Genomic DNA, 17,673 nt, shown 5'->3' on the forward strand with positions numbered 1-17,673 from the left:
TACTCTCCTGCCAGTACCATCTGGATCCCTGGCCCAGAGGCTCTATCTAACTTTCTGCCTCTGAAACGCCTTACTTCTAGGAAAGTGGAACTTACCCCTAAAATTCTGTTGGTTCCCTGAGCTCACTTCTGACTGGTCCATTTGTAGTACTTCATTTGCATGGAGCTCACTCCTGATTGGTTATTTCTCTCCCTCCTGATTGGTCCATTTCTACAAAGCTTGTTCCTAATCAGTCAACGTTTGTTACACCTTATTTATATATGATGTTGCAAAGTGTAAACTGGCAGCCTATAAAAGCCTGTATAAACCTACAGACAGGGTCCAGAGCTTGGAGTGTTAACTCCTTTGGGCCCTCTGGCATAACAAACCTGAGTTCTCCAACTCTCCGAGTGCTGCTTGGTCTCTCGCCCGGATCCAGGTTGCTGCACAACTGAGCTGTAACACTGAGCTGTAACACATCTTTTCTGCACCAGAAGGAGGCCACGAGGGTCGCTGAGCAAGCCGGGGCAGTCCCCACATGGTAGCTGGCCTGATGGCCACTCTCTTATTACCAACGGAAACCCACAGGCAAGCACGCTGAAAAATCAATACTCATGACTGGCGTGGATATTCCAGAAGTCTTTATCAGCACAGGAACAACCCAGAGCGTACAGCTGTGTGTCTGCCAAACACTCACGGCCACCACGTCTCTCAGGAATCATTCATATACTTCATGGTGGAGCTGAGAATTTCCATCCCGTGAAGCTCTCTCAGGAGAGTGGTAAACCTGTCACAAGCAGAACACAGACTCCAGGACATAAGTGCCAGGGTGCAGACATCTGGGCCCAGAGGCATCCCCGTCTCAGGGAGAAGCCCCCTTGGGCAGCAGCTGTAGACCTGGGGAGGCCCAAAGGTCAAAGCAGGGAGGCCCTCGGGAGGCCCACAGAACACAGCAGCACTCTGTGTGAGCGGCAGTGATCTGAGGGGCCTTGCTCTCAGGAACCCGAAACCCCCGGTAGGCTGCCACCGGCAGTCCATCCCAGCTAGCGTGCTTTGCTGTCTGTAGAAGAAAGATTTTGTCCATTCCTTCTGTTTGAACAATCAGACAGAACTTGAAAGGACCTAAGATGTCATCCAGGCCAACCCTCTGATTCTACAGAGGAGGGACCAGAGGGTGAGCCTGTAAGAGAAGGAAGCAGGCAGGCCAGAGCCCCTCCCCGTCCACGGAAGGCACCCCATCCTGTGCCGGGGCTCCATGCTCAGCCACAGGTGGGCACCTTCCAGGAGCATGAGGACCAGGTATTCCAACACATCAGATGGGGCCACAGCGGAGCAGAAGTCTGAGCTGACTGGAGGGGCGACATACCCAGTCAGAGTGCAGCCTTCTGCTGGGGCTGGATGGGTGGTCTTAATCGTGCCACTCCCCATCTCGCCTGTTTCCTCCAGCACGAGAACTTACCCTCACAGGACATTCTCCCATATGCTTAGGCCCCAGGCAATAAAAAAAAAAAAAAAGAAGAAGAAGAAGAAGCAGGGGTGGGGGTGTCTAACTGTTTCTGGAAAAACAGTGAGAGAAAGGAGGGAGAGAGAAGTGGAGGTGGTGTGAGAGGGAGAGGAAGGAGGAGGAGGAAGGAGAGAAAGAGGAGAGAAATGGAGGAGATGGTGGGAGTGGATTGGAGAGAAGATGATGGCTATGGTGTCTTGAAAGATCCCTGTCTCATAAAAGCATCCCCAGTCCAGCTGCAGCCTAATAGCTCCCGAGTGCCCTCAGGAGACTTCCTCTAGAGAAGTAGCTGGGTTCCCCACGGGTTCCGAGAGGCACAGAGTCCCAGCCCCGCACACCTGGGCTCGGCTGTGCACAGCTTCCCCAGGGCGATGCCCGCGTTGAGCTGGACGTCCGTCTTTTGCGCATCGCTGCCCGCCAGCTTCAGCAAGACCTGCACGATGTCCGTATTCAGCAGGGAGGAGGCTGCCAGCGGCACCTCCATGCAGTTCCCCAGGCAGAGGGCAGCGTTGCCCACCACAGTCTCATCCTCCGAGTGGAGCAGCTTCATCAGAATGCTGAGCTCTGCAGGGAGGAGGAGAACAAACATCGGTGCCCCCAGATCCCAAGCAGGAGGCTGGGACTGGAATGTGGGGGACACAGGGGGGTGGCAGGGGACAGATGTGTCACCCATTTGGCAAATCCCTATTGAGATCTGTGAAACTCTGCAGCTCCTGGCCAGTGTCTCTGATGGACCTCAGGAGCCCAGAGCAGTGCCCAGTATGACTCAGTTCTTGCGGGGAATGCAGGCTATGGATCAGACAGGTCCCTCTGAAGTCCCCGTTCGTAACCTCAACAGCCCCTGAGTGGAGGGCCACAGGCCTGCACCCTGTACCTGCAGGGCCAGGAACAGGCCCCACAGGAAGGGTTCCTGCCCCCCACTCGGTGGGGCCTGACTCAGTGCAGTCCTGTGTGGCCCAGAGGAGATGTGAGCTAGAACGTTAGTTAGCAGGTCCCGGATGACAGCAGCCAGCTTCAGTGATTGGACTAAAGCTGTTAGTCCGAGGACTCTGACATCCTCCTCAGTCACTAAAGGTTAAAGGTGCTTCCCCTGGGAAGGAAGAGGGCCCGTGCTGGGTCAGTCTAAGCCGAAGGCTTTACAGTCTCAATTTACTGTTAGAAGAGGGGAGGTAGCTCCCAGCCTCAACTCCGTTATCTTTGAGCCGTTGCACAGCTGAGTCTCCACCCAGCATGGACATGCTACCCGTGCGTGACTGAAGGCTAATTAAAAGCTTCCAGAGCCGGAGGTGAGATGACTTCTTGCTGGTACACACTGCTGGAGTCTGGGAGGGGTTAACTGTCATCCTCAGTCTCTCCGCCCTCCTCCCCCGCAGTTCCCTTCAAGGATGGATTAACCTCTGGGTTAATGTGGGCTCCACTTCATGAAGCCATCACTTACTTTTATCGACTCTTATCACTTCTTCTCGAGCTTCGTGATAACTATTGGTGCAGATGGCGAGTATCTTGACAGCATAACGTGATGCAGTCTCGCCTCCCGCCTAGATTTCAGAATGAAATTAGAAAAACAGAATCAATCCCACGGCTGTTCGTGGCCGGAAACCACAGTGAGCAGCTGTGATTGTGCTCATGTCTTCCCAAACGAAGAGCTGCTCCACTGAGAATGGTGTGTGCCTCCCAGCAAGCCGGCCTGGGCCCCGCTGGGATGCAGTGTCACTCACCTCCTTCCTAACACGGCCGGCACCCCCGCTATGAATGGAGGCCTGTCATGTACACCCGAGTAATCACCTGCCGAAGGCTCCAGAGTGAGTGGTTGAGAAGAGAATGATGCTGTCAACTGGCAGATCTAGCGAGAAGGGAGAAGGCCCTCCCATGTCATTTCACTATTTGAGAATAAGGGCTGACTTGCTAAGGCTGTCAGGCTGACAGGCCGGCATGGAGGACATCACGAACCTAGATCGTTTTAAGAGGTGGCAACTGTCAAATCATAACCCTTAAAAATCACCCTATGCAGGGGCTTTAAAAATGCATGTGTGCATGAATGCATGCATGATGCACACGTGTGTGCACGTGATCGGCTCCGGTGGGTGTGTGGGTGTGCAAGTTACACAGAGTGAAGAATGGGGCAGCCTAAACTGACACCCACTATCCCACCCCCTCAGGACTGCCCCTGTCCCCACAGCAGCCCCCTCACAGAGCACACTTCCTGGAGCCACTGGGGTCTTATGAATAAGTCTCCCAGGGGGGTCAGCACACTCACATGGGTGAGTGAACCTCACTGAGCACATGCATCAAGGGTGGGATCCAGAGATGAAATCTAATAACTCACCCCTCCCTTCAGGAAAATCTAGTTAACTCTTGTAGTAACTCACATAGATTCATCACACTCATATCAAGGGGAAAATCTGAACATCCTTTTGTCACGTGGTTACTCTGCAGCCTGCACATCTCATAAGTGGAGCTACATCCAACCTTCTCCAGGTAAGTGGATACAGCATCGTGAGCAGGAAAACACGAGTGAAACCAGGGCCTGAGAAACCTTGCTGAAAACCACTCAGACCGTCTGTTTTTTTATTGAAGTATAGTTGATTTACAATGTTGTGTTTGTTTCTGGTGTACAGGATAGTGATTCAGTTTTACATATATATATTCCTTTTCTTATTCTTTTTCATTCTAGACCATTACAAACTATAGAATACAGTTCCCTGTGCTCTACAGTAGGACCTTGCTGTTTATCTATTTTATATATAGTAGTTGGTATCTGCAAATCTTGAACTTCCAATTTATCCCTTCTCCCCAGTAACTGTGAATTTGTTTTCTATGTCTGTGTGTCTGTCTCTGTTTTGTAAATAAATTAATTTGCGTCTTTTTTTTAGATTCCACATATAAGTGATAACATATGGTATTTTTCTTTCTCTTTCTGGCTTACTTCACTTAGTATTGATGATCTCCAGGTCCATCCATGTTGCTCAAATGGCATTATTTTATTCTTTTTTATGGCTGAGTAGTATTCCATTGTGTGTGTGTATACACACACCACATCTTTATCCAATCACCAGGCCATCTTTTTTTAAGGACAGAGGCCATACATTTTTAAGTTAGGCTTGAATGGTAAGCAGACTTTATGTACTATATCTAATGAACAATTTACTGATTTCTTCAATGATCTTATGTGGCTGTTCAGAGAACAGTCTGGGTGGACAGTCAGAAGGGAATCCCCGTTCGAGAAGTTTAGGATTAGTAGAGGTGAAATGGCAGCACTTTAACTGAATGAAACCCTCCTTAATTCTGTTCCCCCAGTAAAATGACACTCTTGTAAATTCAGTGACATTAATTTACCTTCAGGAACTTAATCATCTTCTTCACCACTCCTGCCCTTAGAGCCTCCTCAATGATTTTCAAGGAGAAAGAAAGGGTACGACTGAGAACGCCGGCAGCTCTCTGAGGGAAACAGAAAGGAAGGGATGAGTAAAGGTTCTAAAGAGGGGAAGAGGCAAGACGGGGGGAGGGGCAAGATGGGGGAGGGTCAGGGGAGGGGCAAGAGGATGGAGGGGCAAGATAGGGGGAGGGCGTTAAGGGGTACAAACTACTATGCGTAAAATAAATAAGCTACAAGGATATACTGTACACCACAGGGAATACAGCCAATGTTTTAGAATAGCTATGAACAGAGCATACATAGCTTTAAAAAATTATGAATCACTACATTGTACACCTGAAACTTACATAACACTGTACATCGACTATACCTCAATAAAATTTTTTTCCCTTAAAATGCTGATGACCTATAAAGTTAACAAACAATTTGGTGAGGCACAAACAAAATCACTAGCATTAGGTGCAAAATATGCATCTTGATTTTAAAAATACAATGGCCAAGGAACTGATAGCAAGCACTGTTCTTTATAACAAAGCTGCTGGTAGGCAATTCAAAGGGCTGCTCACATCATCCCTGGGTGCACAGAGGCCTCGCTTGTTCCAGTTCACACTGGACCAGAGTTCAACCCTTGTAAACAAAGTCCTGGCCAGGATCCCAGGCCCTGCATCCCTTGGAAGTTCTGATGCCACCAGGGCTCTCGCTAGGTGGTAGACTTCCTGCGTTGATCCTCTGGGACTTTCAGCTTTTCGTTTATCTTTTCTGAATCTTTGTCTTTTTATTCTATTTTTGAGAGACCTCATTGATTTTATTTCCGAGTTCTGATTTTTGTTAATAGCAAGCTGTTACTGTTTTATGACCATAACACTATCATGAATCTTTCTGAAGATAGAAATAACAGTTACGAATTTTTTCTTCTGTTTCCTACATCATCTCTAGTTTTTTGGAGTCCATTTTTCTGTTTACCTTGGTCTTTTAAAAATTTATTTGTGTGGCTTTCCTGAAATGCCTGGTGACCCTTAGCTTTCCAGTCACATGTATGAAAAATGCAAAATGTTTGGGTGTGCTGTCTTTATAGGGGAGGGGGCTTGTCCGCTAACAGGTAGACAGGTGGCACTCCCAAATACGAGGAAGCAAACTGTCTCTGGTCTTTCAATTTCTTTAGGAAAACAAAAGCTCAGATTTTATGCCTGAGGAATTGATGCCTGCCTGGCTGCCCAGTGCAGCCCCCCAGTCTCTTACTTCTGTCCCTTGTTATAGTTGGTATTCTGAAGCCTCGATCTTGCCCAAGGCCCTTCGAGACAGGTCTGCTCCCTTCCAGTTGTGCTCCCCTCCGTGTGGACGCCACGCCAGGGCTTCTTCAGCCCTGCCTCGTTCATTACCACTCCTGCAGCTCCTCTCCGTCTTCCAGAAACTGGCTGAGATGACTTACCCATTGGTCACCTCTTGCCTGGTCACTTCGTCAGTGAGCGTTTCTGCCTTTTATTTTTCCCAAATGCCTTTAGTCTCACTTTATTTTATTTTTTGCTACTTTATTTTTTACTGAAGTATAGTTGGTTTACAATGTTGTGTTAGTTGCTGGTGTACAGCAGAGTGATTCAGTTACATATAAATATATGTATATATATATAATATTCCTTTTCATTCTCTTTTCCATTATAGGTTATTACAAGCTATTGGATATGGTTCCCTGTGCTCTACAGCAGGACCTTGCTGTTTATCTACTTTATATATAGTTATTAGCATCTGCTAACTCCAAACTCCTAATTTACCTTCCCCCACCCCTTGCCCCTTTGGCAACCATGAGTTTGTTTTCTATGCCCATGAGTCTATTTCTGCTTTGTAAATAAGTTCATTTGTGTCATTTTTTTTTTTAGATTCCACATATAAGTGATATCATAATATTTGTCTTTCTCTATTAGACTTACTTCACTTAGTATGATAATCTCTAGGTCCACCCATGTTGCTGTAAATGGCATCATTTCATACTTTTTTATGACTGCATAGTATTGCATTGTTTATATATACCACAATTTCCTCATCCAATCATCTGTCGATGGGCATTTAGGTGGCTTCCATGTTTTGGCTATTATAAATAGTGCTGCTATGAACACTGGGGTGTATGTGTCTTTTCAAATTAGATTTTTCAGTCTCATTTTAATGAGGTCTCCAGAGCGAGAAGGGACAGACTTGTGTATTATCATGTTACCAGTCTTGCTTCCCTAATCTGCTCCCTACAGGTGCTCGAATGTGGCTACAGTTGACAATATGGCTCTCTTTTCAGGGCACCCTATTAAAGGACTGGGTTCCCTGATTAGCCAGCTGCCCCGCTGAGCGAGCTGGTTAGCACCCACCCAGCTGTGGCCATGCACAGTCCTGGGCTCGTCTGGCCCAGAGTCTTTGAAGGGCTAGCGCGGAACGAGTACAAGTCTTGCTTTGTGTCCAACCACCCAGAAAGCCCCCAGTACCCAGGAACAGTGTGCTTACCACTTTGGGGTCATATGGCTTTTTTGAGGATCTGATGAAAGCTATGATGTCCCCAGCGCCAGGAAAATGCACACACACTCAGAATTTTCTGTACAGCTGCAGGGGTTTCCCGGGAACCTGAAACCTATCGTACCTTCCCGGAGCCCAGGTTAAGTGCCTTTGCCTGAGAAGTCTCAACTGACTTCAGGTAAGTTGTGGGCATGCTAGCCGCTAACAGGACACCTTTTTACACCCCTGGAACCAGTCCCTAGTCCGCGATCCTCGAAGGGCTGGTTTCCCAGATCGGCCCTGGGTGTGACGCCAATTGTTTCTTTAGGGTTAGGGCCCTGATCTAACAGGCAGAAGAGTTGGGGTGACTCCTAATGTGAGTGAAGGACACATCCCATGAGGCTGGCAAATAGTCTCTTAAATCAGATCAGAACTCTCCTCCTGATACATCATGCCAACCACAGGCCTTTCTCAGTTTGCTCATCCAAATGTCAGGAACAGAAGTAAGAAAGCCATTGCAGCATGGATCTCCAAGGGGGCTACCATCCATCATGCATCAATAGCTTCCAGCACCACTGGCTCCAAAATACACCACTGGCCTGGCTTTGTTGACTGTGGAAACGACATTCTACATCAAATCATCTGGCCTGTCCAATTGCACAGGGATGACAGATCAGATAGATTACCTTGTATAAATTGTTAAGCTCCACACCTTACAGAAAAGGGGTTCTTAACAGGACTCCTGGACTCTAGGGGGTCCACAGATGGGCATGGGGTAGGGGTCACCAAATCCCCTGAAACTGTAGGCAAATGCTGTATTATGTGCTTATGGACATCATTCTGAGGAGTGTGTCTGCCCCCTAACTCGGAGAGTCAGCAGGAATCTCAAAGGTGTGGCAACTTCAAAAGGGTAAGATGCACTGATATTCAAACCAAACAGTGAGAACAACAAAGGAAGCTGTTTCTGGATTTCCCTGGGAGAAGCTTACTGTCAGGATGCCTCCATCCTGGCCGTTCAGTAGAGACAGGCACTTCCGGCTCACCTGCACGGCCCAAACCTGCGGTGACAGGGAGAGGGAGAAGGCGTCCAATGGCCCTGGGGGTCTGGGTGCCCACGTAGACCTGACCTCCCGCCCCTCCCTCCTTCTCGTCACCCCACGTCTGCCCACATTTCCTTCACAACATCTTCTTCCATTGCTCTCATTTCTTTCCCAAGTCCGTCTCCCCTAACTACAGGGCGACACCTTAAGAGAGAGAACTACATCGTATTTAACTTTGTAAACGCAGAAACTAGCGCTGTGCTCAGCACCCTGGACACTCAGCTGGTTTTCGGAATGAACAACTGATGGAGCGACCCAGTTCACGCCTCAGCGGAGCCGAAGGACAGAGCGTCCGCCCAGCTCTCCCCACTCCGCTGCCAGTGTCTGAGGCCACGTGCTTCTGGTCTCCTTGTGGTGATGAGGACAGGTCTAGGCAACAGAATGTGTTCAGGTAGGAAGGAAAGGACTGCGGTACCTCAGAGACAACGGGCGACTGAAGACACAAGTTCATCAGGAGCCCCAGAAGGGTATATATGACCTCTCTGAACAGGTCCACATCCTCCTCACACTTGGCCTTTGGAAACAAAACAAGGTGATCAATGTTCTTCCTGCCTCGCAGCTTTTCACGGGTCACCTGTTTCCCTTGGCTGATGGTCTCAGCATTATCCACACTCCCTAAACTGTCAGCGTCATGAACCTTCCAAGTGATGCTGGAAGATCAGACACGGGTTCTGTGAGTTGGCGTCAGTACAGGAGACCCTGCACAGAGTCCCTGGTGCCTTTGCCACATGGCTCTGGCTTGGCGGGTCCTGTGTTCAAGCTGCAGAGTGAACTGCTGAAATGAACGGACCAGCCAGCTATCCTCTGGAAACCCTTCAAACCTCTCCAGGTGGAGGAGACTTGATCTGGAGGCCTCTTTAAGGCCAGGTGCCCATCAAACCAAAGGGATAAGCCATTGGCCCCAGCACCCTCAAACAGAAGTTGTGGAAAAGCCAGAGAATTAAGAAGCCAATTCTCCCAAAGCAGGGAAAAGACCAATCCTGAATGGAAAAGCTAAAATACCAAGAGGTCCAAGCAGGCGTCCCCAAATTCTTCAGAGGCAGACATCTGTCTTCGGGTGGCAGCCTCAGCACTGAGGTTTCCCATGATGGCAATGCACTGGCAGAGAGCGGAGGTGTTGGTGACCCTGGGATCTCGCTTCTGAAAGGGAAAGAAGAGAAAGTGAGCCTGCAGAGAGCAGGGCAAATAATGGCAGGGAGTCTCCAGGGGAATCCCACGCTCACCCACATGTCTAGGAACCAGGTCACATCACACGGGGCATCAGTGGGGTCACGCCGGCAACAGGAGGGAGGCACACAGAGGGGAGGACCCCAAAGCACCCTGGCCTGGAATAGGGAGGCCTGGAGCTTAATCCCAGCCATGCCACCAACCAGCTGGGAGCACCGGGGCAGGTCCTGTTCCTTCTCAGAGGCTCCCTTTCCACATCTGTGAGATACTGGGGTGTGGCTGTGCTCTCTAAGGTCCCCTGAAACTTCTGTGGCTCACTGGGGACAGGGTATAGTCACAGCCTGCTCTTCTAGAGAATGTCCTCCGTCATCACCCCTTGCAATGTTATCCCTCATCAGCTCAAATCACCATACTTGTCCTCCTGACCAGGAAGGCTTCCGCAGCAGGGGACAAGGCTGCATGTGGTGCAAATGACAGGGACTGGGTCAGAAGGGGACTGATGGCGACAGACCGACTGTGCTTTCACCTAACAGCCCACACTATGGCTTTTCTCCCCTGAGACCAGCTCCGTCCATATGCCATCTCCACCTGTCCTGACTGCAGTTGTTTTAATACCCAAGACTTGTGTAAATTCCAGCTGTGAATAAATGATTAATAAACCCGAGAGGCAACAGGTGTTCTGCAGAGTAAACTGTTTAGACTGGTCCCGCTCGGGCTCCCGAGAGGGTCTGTCACCGGTGATGAAACGCGGGTTTGCTCACCAGAACGCCCGTCAGTGCCGGGAGAGCTCCTGGGAGGCTGGCCTGGAACCAGACTTGGAATCTGTCGAGACAACATCCGGCATGATTCATTCCTACACGTGCAAACTATAACATAAGTACAGTGTCTCAGGTAATGGAGCAGACATACCCTGGGCCCATGTGGTTTGCCCGCGCGTGGCTGATCCATTTGGAACCAAAAAAGAATGTCACTAGGTAGGAAATGTGACTTTCACTTTTCCAAGCCTGGAAACTTGCCTTTGATGTTAAACAACGGGTCTCAGAGGGCAGCTCTCTTAGGCAGAAGCTGCTGGAATCTCTAGGTCTCTGCCGATCTGACTTAGCACCACCCCTGCCCTCCTCTTGCTCTGTGTCTACACGCCGTGCGCCGTGCAAACAGGAGACACGGTGGAAGCATGTTTACGTGTCACAGCCGTGAGGAGGGCCCCGAGGCACACACGCTTCACCTGCCAGAGGGGCCAGTACACATTCCCAGCCTGTGTCAACGATCCATCTACAGGCACAAGCAGCTCTCTCTCATTGTATGACTCTTTCTAAGTAAGATGCCCTAAAGCTGGTGAAGAAATTTAAAAAAACAAAACAAGATGCACTAAAAAAAAAAAGAAACTTAAGAGTTATAAAAATCTAAGACCTTTACCAGTCATTCCCAGCAGCAGCTTAGCAAAGGAAAAAAAAAAAACAAACCAGAGGGGATGGTTACCCATGATGCCACTGGCAGCCCAACAAGACGTTCATCCTTACTGTGTTACTGTGTTACTGTCTCCTCTCCCCACATCTCTCTTTCTCATTTATTCAACGTTCATCTGCCAGGCAGTTCCTATCAGACACTGATTAGGGGAAGAAGCTTCTCCAGCACATAGCAGGCTTGCCCACTGCGAGAGGTTCCGTTCTAAGGTACATTACTGCTTCCAATCTCGTTGAGGGCTGGGTCCCCCTGCACCCAGAGGGACTGGATGGGAGCGGCTGACCACTGCCCCGGAAGACATCAGTTCTACTCAGTGAAGTTTGTGATGCTCCGGTGGCCAAGCCCCCCATGTGCTGCATGGTACAGAAGATCAGACAGTTCGACAAAGGTCGAAGAAGATATATCAATTTCTAGAAAGAAAAATTACCTCTTTTCCTGAGACAAGCCTGTGAGCAGTCCCATGGCTGAGCTGGCCTTCTTATCTGAGAAATCAAGAAATGACACCAGGGCTTCCAACAACCTGCAAAAATCCATAACACCCTCAGGGAGGGCTGACCTCCAGCTGACAGCATCCCCAACATGGAGGCCTTGCATGGAGACAGGGGAGGAGTTGGCACCTTGATGAAATAAGATGAGAGGGTGGCATTGCCACACCCACCCCCCAGGAAGCCCAGCTCCCTGCCCACCCCAGTGAGGCAGACACTCTCCCTTGGGACCGGCTCTACCACTTAATGGGAGGTCCCGGGGGGTGAACAGTTTTAACCAAAGTTCATTGATGCTGACGTGGGAGGAATCTCTGGTGCCTCTGCCGTGAGACTCTGGCTTGGCCAAGTTGAATCACATAAATGACAACTAAATGGCATGCTTACTAATCTGCTGATGACTGAGTGGGAGGGCCCCCTAATGAAGTGGGGGATGGAATAAAGATTTAACACAATTTTGACAGACTGCTGAATATAGCAGAAGAAATTTAAGAGGGTGAAACTCAAAGCCCTTCACTCAGAGCGCTGGAAATTCTGCGTGAGTAACAGAATTGGGAGACCTGGTTAATAACTGATTCATGTGAAAAAGACTTAGGGGTTTTTAGCCAATTGCAAACCCATTATGAGCAAACAGTCTGGTGCAGCTGCCAAAAAAGTCCTCCCTAACTGAGAGTTTGAGATTTGCAGACACTACTGTATATAAAATGGATAAACAACAAGTTTCTACTGTATAGCATAGGGAACTATATTCAATATCTTGTAGTAACCGATAATGAAAAGGAATACAAAAAGGAATATATGTATGTATCTCTATGACTGAAACATTACGCTGCACACCAGAAACTGACACAACACTGTAAACTGACTATACTTCAATAAAAAAAAAACCTAATGGAACCTCAGGCTGCCTTAACAGACTGACCAGCACCAGGACAACGGGAGTAGAAGACATCTGTCCATCTAGCGAACCCAGACCAAGCACCTCCGGCCTGCTGAGTGTTGTGCTCAGTACTGGGACACAGTATTGAGCTCCCGGTCTCCTACAGCGACATGCGTTCAGTGCTATGTTAGAAACAGACACAGGTCCAGCGGGCATTGAGCCACCTGGCCAGAGGTGTGGGAGGATGGAGGTGGCAACGCCATTTCCACATCACTTGACACTTGAAATCGGCTGAATGTGGAGCATCGGCCAATCAACACCTACTGAGCACTGTGTGCCAGGCGATGTGGTGGGTCCTGGGGCCACAGTGATGAAAACGAGACAAAGTCCCAGCTCCAAGGAGCTTGTGGGCCACTGTCAGGTACGTGGGTGCAGGGGCGGAGCATCTGAGGCAGAGCACACGTCAGTCACAAGGACAGTGAGGCATAAAATCGCAGAGGCACACTTGGGGACTGCCGGCGGGCCCTCACAGCTGGTCCTTAGGGTGTGGGCATGCAGTGAGGCTAGAGGGCTGAGCAGCGCCAGCCTGGGTCGTGGTGGGCCTTCTGCAGCCTTCTGGCTGGCTTGCCCTTTCCCCGGCAGGCCTGTGTCCCCAGTGTGGACGGTGGATGACTTGCTTGGTGGTGGTGGATTTTAGGGGGGCTGCAGACTCTCGAGCCCATCCATCTCTGCATTTCAATAAAGCCCCCAGGTGATTCCTAGGGATGGTATTTCCCAGTTGTCCAAGAACGAGACTTATAGGCAGTAGAGATTCAGGTCAGCATTTTAGGTAGGAAAATAACAGGACAGACGAGCACTTTGGACAAATCCCCTTGGTGGCACAGAGGAGGCTGGACTAGAGCAGGAAGTGCAGGAGGCAGGGACTCCAACGGGGTGGGCGGAGAACTGCTGCTGTCCAGACAATAAAGGTTAAGGGACTGAGCCGAGATGGAGCAGAATAAGATGTACAGCTGGGAACACAGAGGCCCCGCGATGACCTAGAAAGGGTGATGGGAGATGCTGGAGCCAGAGGGAAAGGAATCCAGGAGATGCTGAGGAGGTAGGACTGACAAAGACCATCTTCTTACGGATGTCGGGGTAGGAACTGCATCTACGAAGACAGGAAATTCAGGTAGATGGTCTGGTTTGAGGAACCACTTTTGATTTATGAAGTTTATGATGCCTGTGACGTGGAGGTGGAGGTGCCCAGGGGCAGAAGGATGCTTCCTTCTAGCACTTGAGAGAGAGACTTAGACGTGATCAGTAGGGCCAAGGGTAGGATCCTGGGGTCCCTGACTTGGAAGAATGGAGGCATCAAGGGGGCTCGCGAAGGAAACAGAGCAGGAAGAGCAGGGGGTGGGAGGAGGGCCAGGAAGATGAGATCTTTAGGACCAGACGCATCGGACCATAAAGGGAGATAAAGACCTATTTAGGAGTATGGCCTCCAGTTACCCACATTCATGGTACTGGGCTTATTCAGGAGCCTTATTCAGGAGGGACCTGGAAGTCGAACCACCCGAGGAATGGTTGAGGAAACCTGGATGCTTAACATGGAAAAGATCGGTGTCTTCAGATGCGTTAAGCCGTGGAAAGCAGGAGAGTTGATGCAAGCAGTAGGCATTTGACAGAATGAACCACGGCCCCCACAGAGGGAGGCAGAATTGTCCCGAGTGCTGTGGGCAGGCAGTTTGTGCTCGGTGTAAGGAGATCAGTGTACATCAGTCAGAACTGTCCCGGGGCAGGACACGCTCCTCTCATCAGCTGGGAGAGACCCCGGCCAATGAGCTGCTATGGCACCCGTCCCAGTCCAATGGAGACAAACAGAATGCGAACTCTGGAATCTTCCCCAGAGGGCGTCGTGCACGGGCCCTGCTGGGCTACCCCCGAGGGGACGTCGGTGCTGGGTGGGCTGGACTGTGTTGTTGCTAAGGTCCCAGGTAACGCCATACTTCTGGAAAAGCCCAACTTCCTCCAGAGAGCATTCCAGTGTCCCCACCGTCAGAAACCATTTGTTTCAGTTAGTTCAGAGTATTCCTCCCAGCGTAAATCTGTTCTCTTCCATCCTGAGGTGAACGCTGATGAGCACAGAACAGCACAGAAGAGGGCCAGGAGGCCTAAGATTCTCTGGGTTTTGTCCTCGGAGACATAAACAATTGGGCTTCTCCAGGTGACAAAACACACCCCCTACCTGGACCACGGAGGACAGGGTAGCCCTTTCTACTCCCTCGCCTCTCCCTTTTTTGGAGGCAGCTGGCCTGCTCTGCTGACAAGTAGCTGATGGACCAGGTAGATGGATCACAGGTCAGAAAATGGTCTCATGTAACTAATAAATGCACTTTCAACTCAACTTAGGACCCTGAGCAATCGACCCAGAAGAGAGAAAGTGATTCTAAAAGTCATTACTGAGTCCACACCATGCGTCAGGCGTGACACGAGTTGCTTTCTTTGCTGTGGCAGGTGCTGTCCGCTGGGGAACCCACAGACATGCTGCTGGCCCCCTTCTGCCCTGCCTGTTCTACACACAAGTTGGAACTAACTTCCCCACCAGGGTGGCGTGTTTCACAATTCTGACAAGAGAGAAACAAAAGTTGTAGCTTCTCTTAATAAAAGGGACACACCTGGCTGGTGCTAACCTGTCTTCAAGAGGGATGTGATGTTTGGAGTTGCAGCAGCCTTGTGTGACCATGAGGGAAGGGTCAGGAGAAGGACAGAGACTTTGATCTTGACATCTCTGAGCCACTGAACCAGCTACCTCCATCTTTAGTCTTTCTGTTATGTGAGGAAAACAAGACGAGCTTCTCTGGGTCAAGTATTCTGTCAAATGCAGCAGAAAACTTTTAATCGGCTACATGCATCCCCTCTCTGACTCCTCACCATAGATCTGTGATGCCCATGAGACTTCAGGCCCACCAAGGCTTTCCTGGGTCACAGAGGTAGAAAGAGACAAGCAGAGGATTTGCGCTCCCGACTGCTTGAATCTAAAACCCCCGCACTTTCCACAAAGGGATACTGGCCCTCGCTCAGCTCCTGTCCATGCACATCTGTCCCTTCAATTTGTCACAGGGGGAAAGCATCTGGGGAGGACTGTGGTACCCGTGTCTCTCTGTGAGGTCACGGGACCTGTGTACAGCCCTGCCCTGTTTCAAACGATCTCATTTCGTTTCAGAGAACATGTTCTACCTCTTCCCAGTTTAACTGGAGATGGACGTTAACGAGGAGACGGGCACCAGGGTAAAAGGCAGAGGCTTCTTTGTCTGAAGAGAGGAGGCAGGATCGCAGGAGATGATCAAGCATGCCAAGGCACTGGGAAACATTCAAACGGAAACTCAAGCAATTCCGAGATAGCTTGGGGGAAAAAGCTTATGAGGACTCGAGCTACAGTTACTCAGAGACCAAAACCAAACGAAAAAACATGCTGAAGGTACTGAGGAAATGATGTCAGAGTCACTTGAAATGTGAACTGTGCTTTTGAGGATTTAACTCCGCTAACGAGCCATCTGCCTGTGTGTGTGGGCTGAGCTTCGGGGGCTGCCAAGGCCATTAGGGGGCTGTGCTGGGCCGAGAAGGGGAGAACCACGGCCAAGGCTTATCCACCCCCGCCCCACCACCGTCCTCAGCACAAATGCACCTGCTCACTGACACAGGCCGCCCCAGAGGTCTCGGCACGGTCCAAGGAGATCTGACACAGCTTCAGATTCGGCTGTTTTTCTCTTGGGAAACAGAGAGTAGGAGCGGGGCCCCAAGGCCTCGGAGTCAGCTGGCTGAGACGCCCTGAGTCACTCGCTGCAGTTTCTCCTGCCCCATCTGTGAAATGGGGTAATGACACCGACCTTGCCTCCCTCACAATAAGATAACAGTGAACAGAATCGGAAGCCAAACTCTGTTTTCAGATTATACAGGAAGCACTTATTATAAAGCAAGTTTATAATCATTGCTATTATTTTAGGTTGAACCACATGAAATTGCCAACATGCAACCTTTCTTGATATTAAAAAGTGGCAATTTCACACATTCAAACTAATAATCTTTAGATGGAAAAGCACAGGGAAGAATCACTGTGGGTCATTAATTATAAAAAACAGTCCACTTAGGAGAGAGGCACATTCTATTCCTATCATCCTAAGACTTGGAAAGACTTAAAGGCAACAGTATTTGAGATCTGTTGTATTTATTTGTACCCTACCTCACTCCAGACAGGGTTTCAGGCTCTGCAAAATCAGATAGCATTACCTGAAGCAAGAACAAATGAAGAAAAGTAAGGACAGGAAAAGAGTGGAGCCAGGACTGAGGCTAAAAGGGCAGAAACTAATGACCTTTTTATGTTTGGGTTCCAAATCTGGTTTTGGAAGAGCAGCTACTGATGCAACCCTGGGAGCTGTGAGATGAGATGGAAACCAGTGAAACTGTCCATGGTGCTAAGTTCAGACAGGACTCTGTCCTGGAAGTCCTCCTGAGGGAGTGTTCCTCTCAAAGACTGTCTGTTTCTGATCCTGAATCCAGTGGGACGGCATCTCTCATGTCAGAGATGTGAGAAGGGAGACGGGCAGGTGTTAACGGGGCAGGTGAAATCGGAGATGCCTGCAGGGAAGCTCCCGCCAGCAGAGCCTTACCGGGTCAGGTCAAGGTGGCCGATGATCAGGATCCGTCCGTTCTCCGTCTGGGCCAGCTGCAGCAGCAGGGCCAGGCTCTGCTGCCGGATGGTCAGGACCCTGGAGGCCAAGAGGGAGGGCAGCAGCTGGCCCGAGCTGGGGTGCATCACAAGCAGATGCTGGTTTTCCTCTGCAAAACACGGCACACTGTGCAGACTGTGACAGTAGATATACCTGTTCCGTCTCCCACCATCTCAATGGGAAACCTGACTCTTCTCCACTTGTTTGAGAGGCAGGATGATGAAGGGTAAGCCCATGGACTCCAGAACCAGACTGCTGGGTCCGCATGACCGCGAAACGACCAGGAAAAGCCAACTTATCAACCCCTGTGCTCCTCAGCTTTCTCATCAGTGGAATGAGGAAGAGGGCCAACATAACAGAGATGTCATGCGGATTAAATGAGTTACTATGTGATGGTGGGGAGATCAGGGGCTGGCACACATACGTCAGCCATCATCATTGTTCTTGTCCATGGTTCCTTGGTAGTACGGTATCCAGAAATGTGCGGGCAGGGGAATAAATCAGATTAACAGTGGATGATCTTTAGACCATCAATTTTCA

At 49.8% G+C, this 17,673-nt stretch overlaps 1 protein-coding gene across 3 annotated transcripts in view; it reads right to left on the reverse strand.

Moving 5' to 3' along the window:
- Window positions 1-608: 608 nt before the first annotated feature.
- Window positions 609-17,673, reverse strand: part of TTC12 (tetratricopeptide repeat domain 12) — a 39,993-nt gene continuing 22,928 nt past the window's right edge. For all 3 annotated transcript variants that reach the window (XM_032472439.1, XM_032472437.1, XM_032472438.1), the window contains 10 exons: window positions 17,074-17,242; window positions 11,490-11,582; window positions 10,360-10,420; window positions 9,434-9,571; window positions 8,847-8,945; window positions 8,321-8,389; window positions 4,820-4,921; window positions 2,922-3,021; window positions 1,822-2,047; window positions 609-766 (listed from right to left, as the gene is read on the reverse strand). In XM_032472439.1, the coding sequence (XP_032328330.1) occupies window positions 691-766; window positions 1,822-2,047; window positions 2,922-3,021; window positions 4,820-4,921; window positions 8,321-8,389; window positions 8,847-8,945; window positions 9,434-9,571; window positions 10,360-10,420; window positions 11,490-11,582; window positions 17,074-17,242 (1,133 nt within the window). In that variant the 3' untranslated portion in view covers window positions 609-690. The remainder of the gene's footprint in view (window positions 767-1,821; window positions 2,048-2,921; window positions 3,022-4,819; window positions 4,922-8,320; window positions 8,390-8,846; window positions 8,946-9,433; window positions 9,572-10,359; window positions 10,421-11,489; window positions 11,583-17,073; window positions 17,243-17,673) is intronic.

Source organism: Camelus ferus, chromosome 33 (genome assembly GCF_009834535.1).
Source record: "Camelus ferus isolate YT-003-E chromosome 33, BCGSAC_Cfer_1.0, whole genome shotgun sequence".
Lineage (NCBI taxonomy): Eukaryota > Metazoa > Chordata > Mammalia > Artiodactyla > Camelidae > Camelus > Camelus ferus.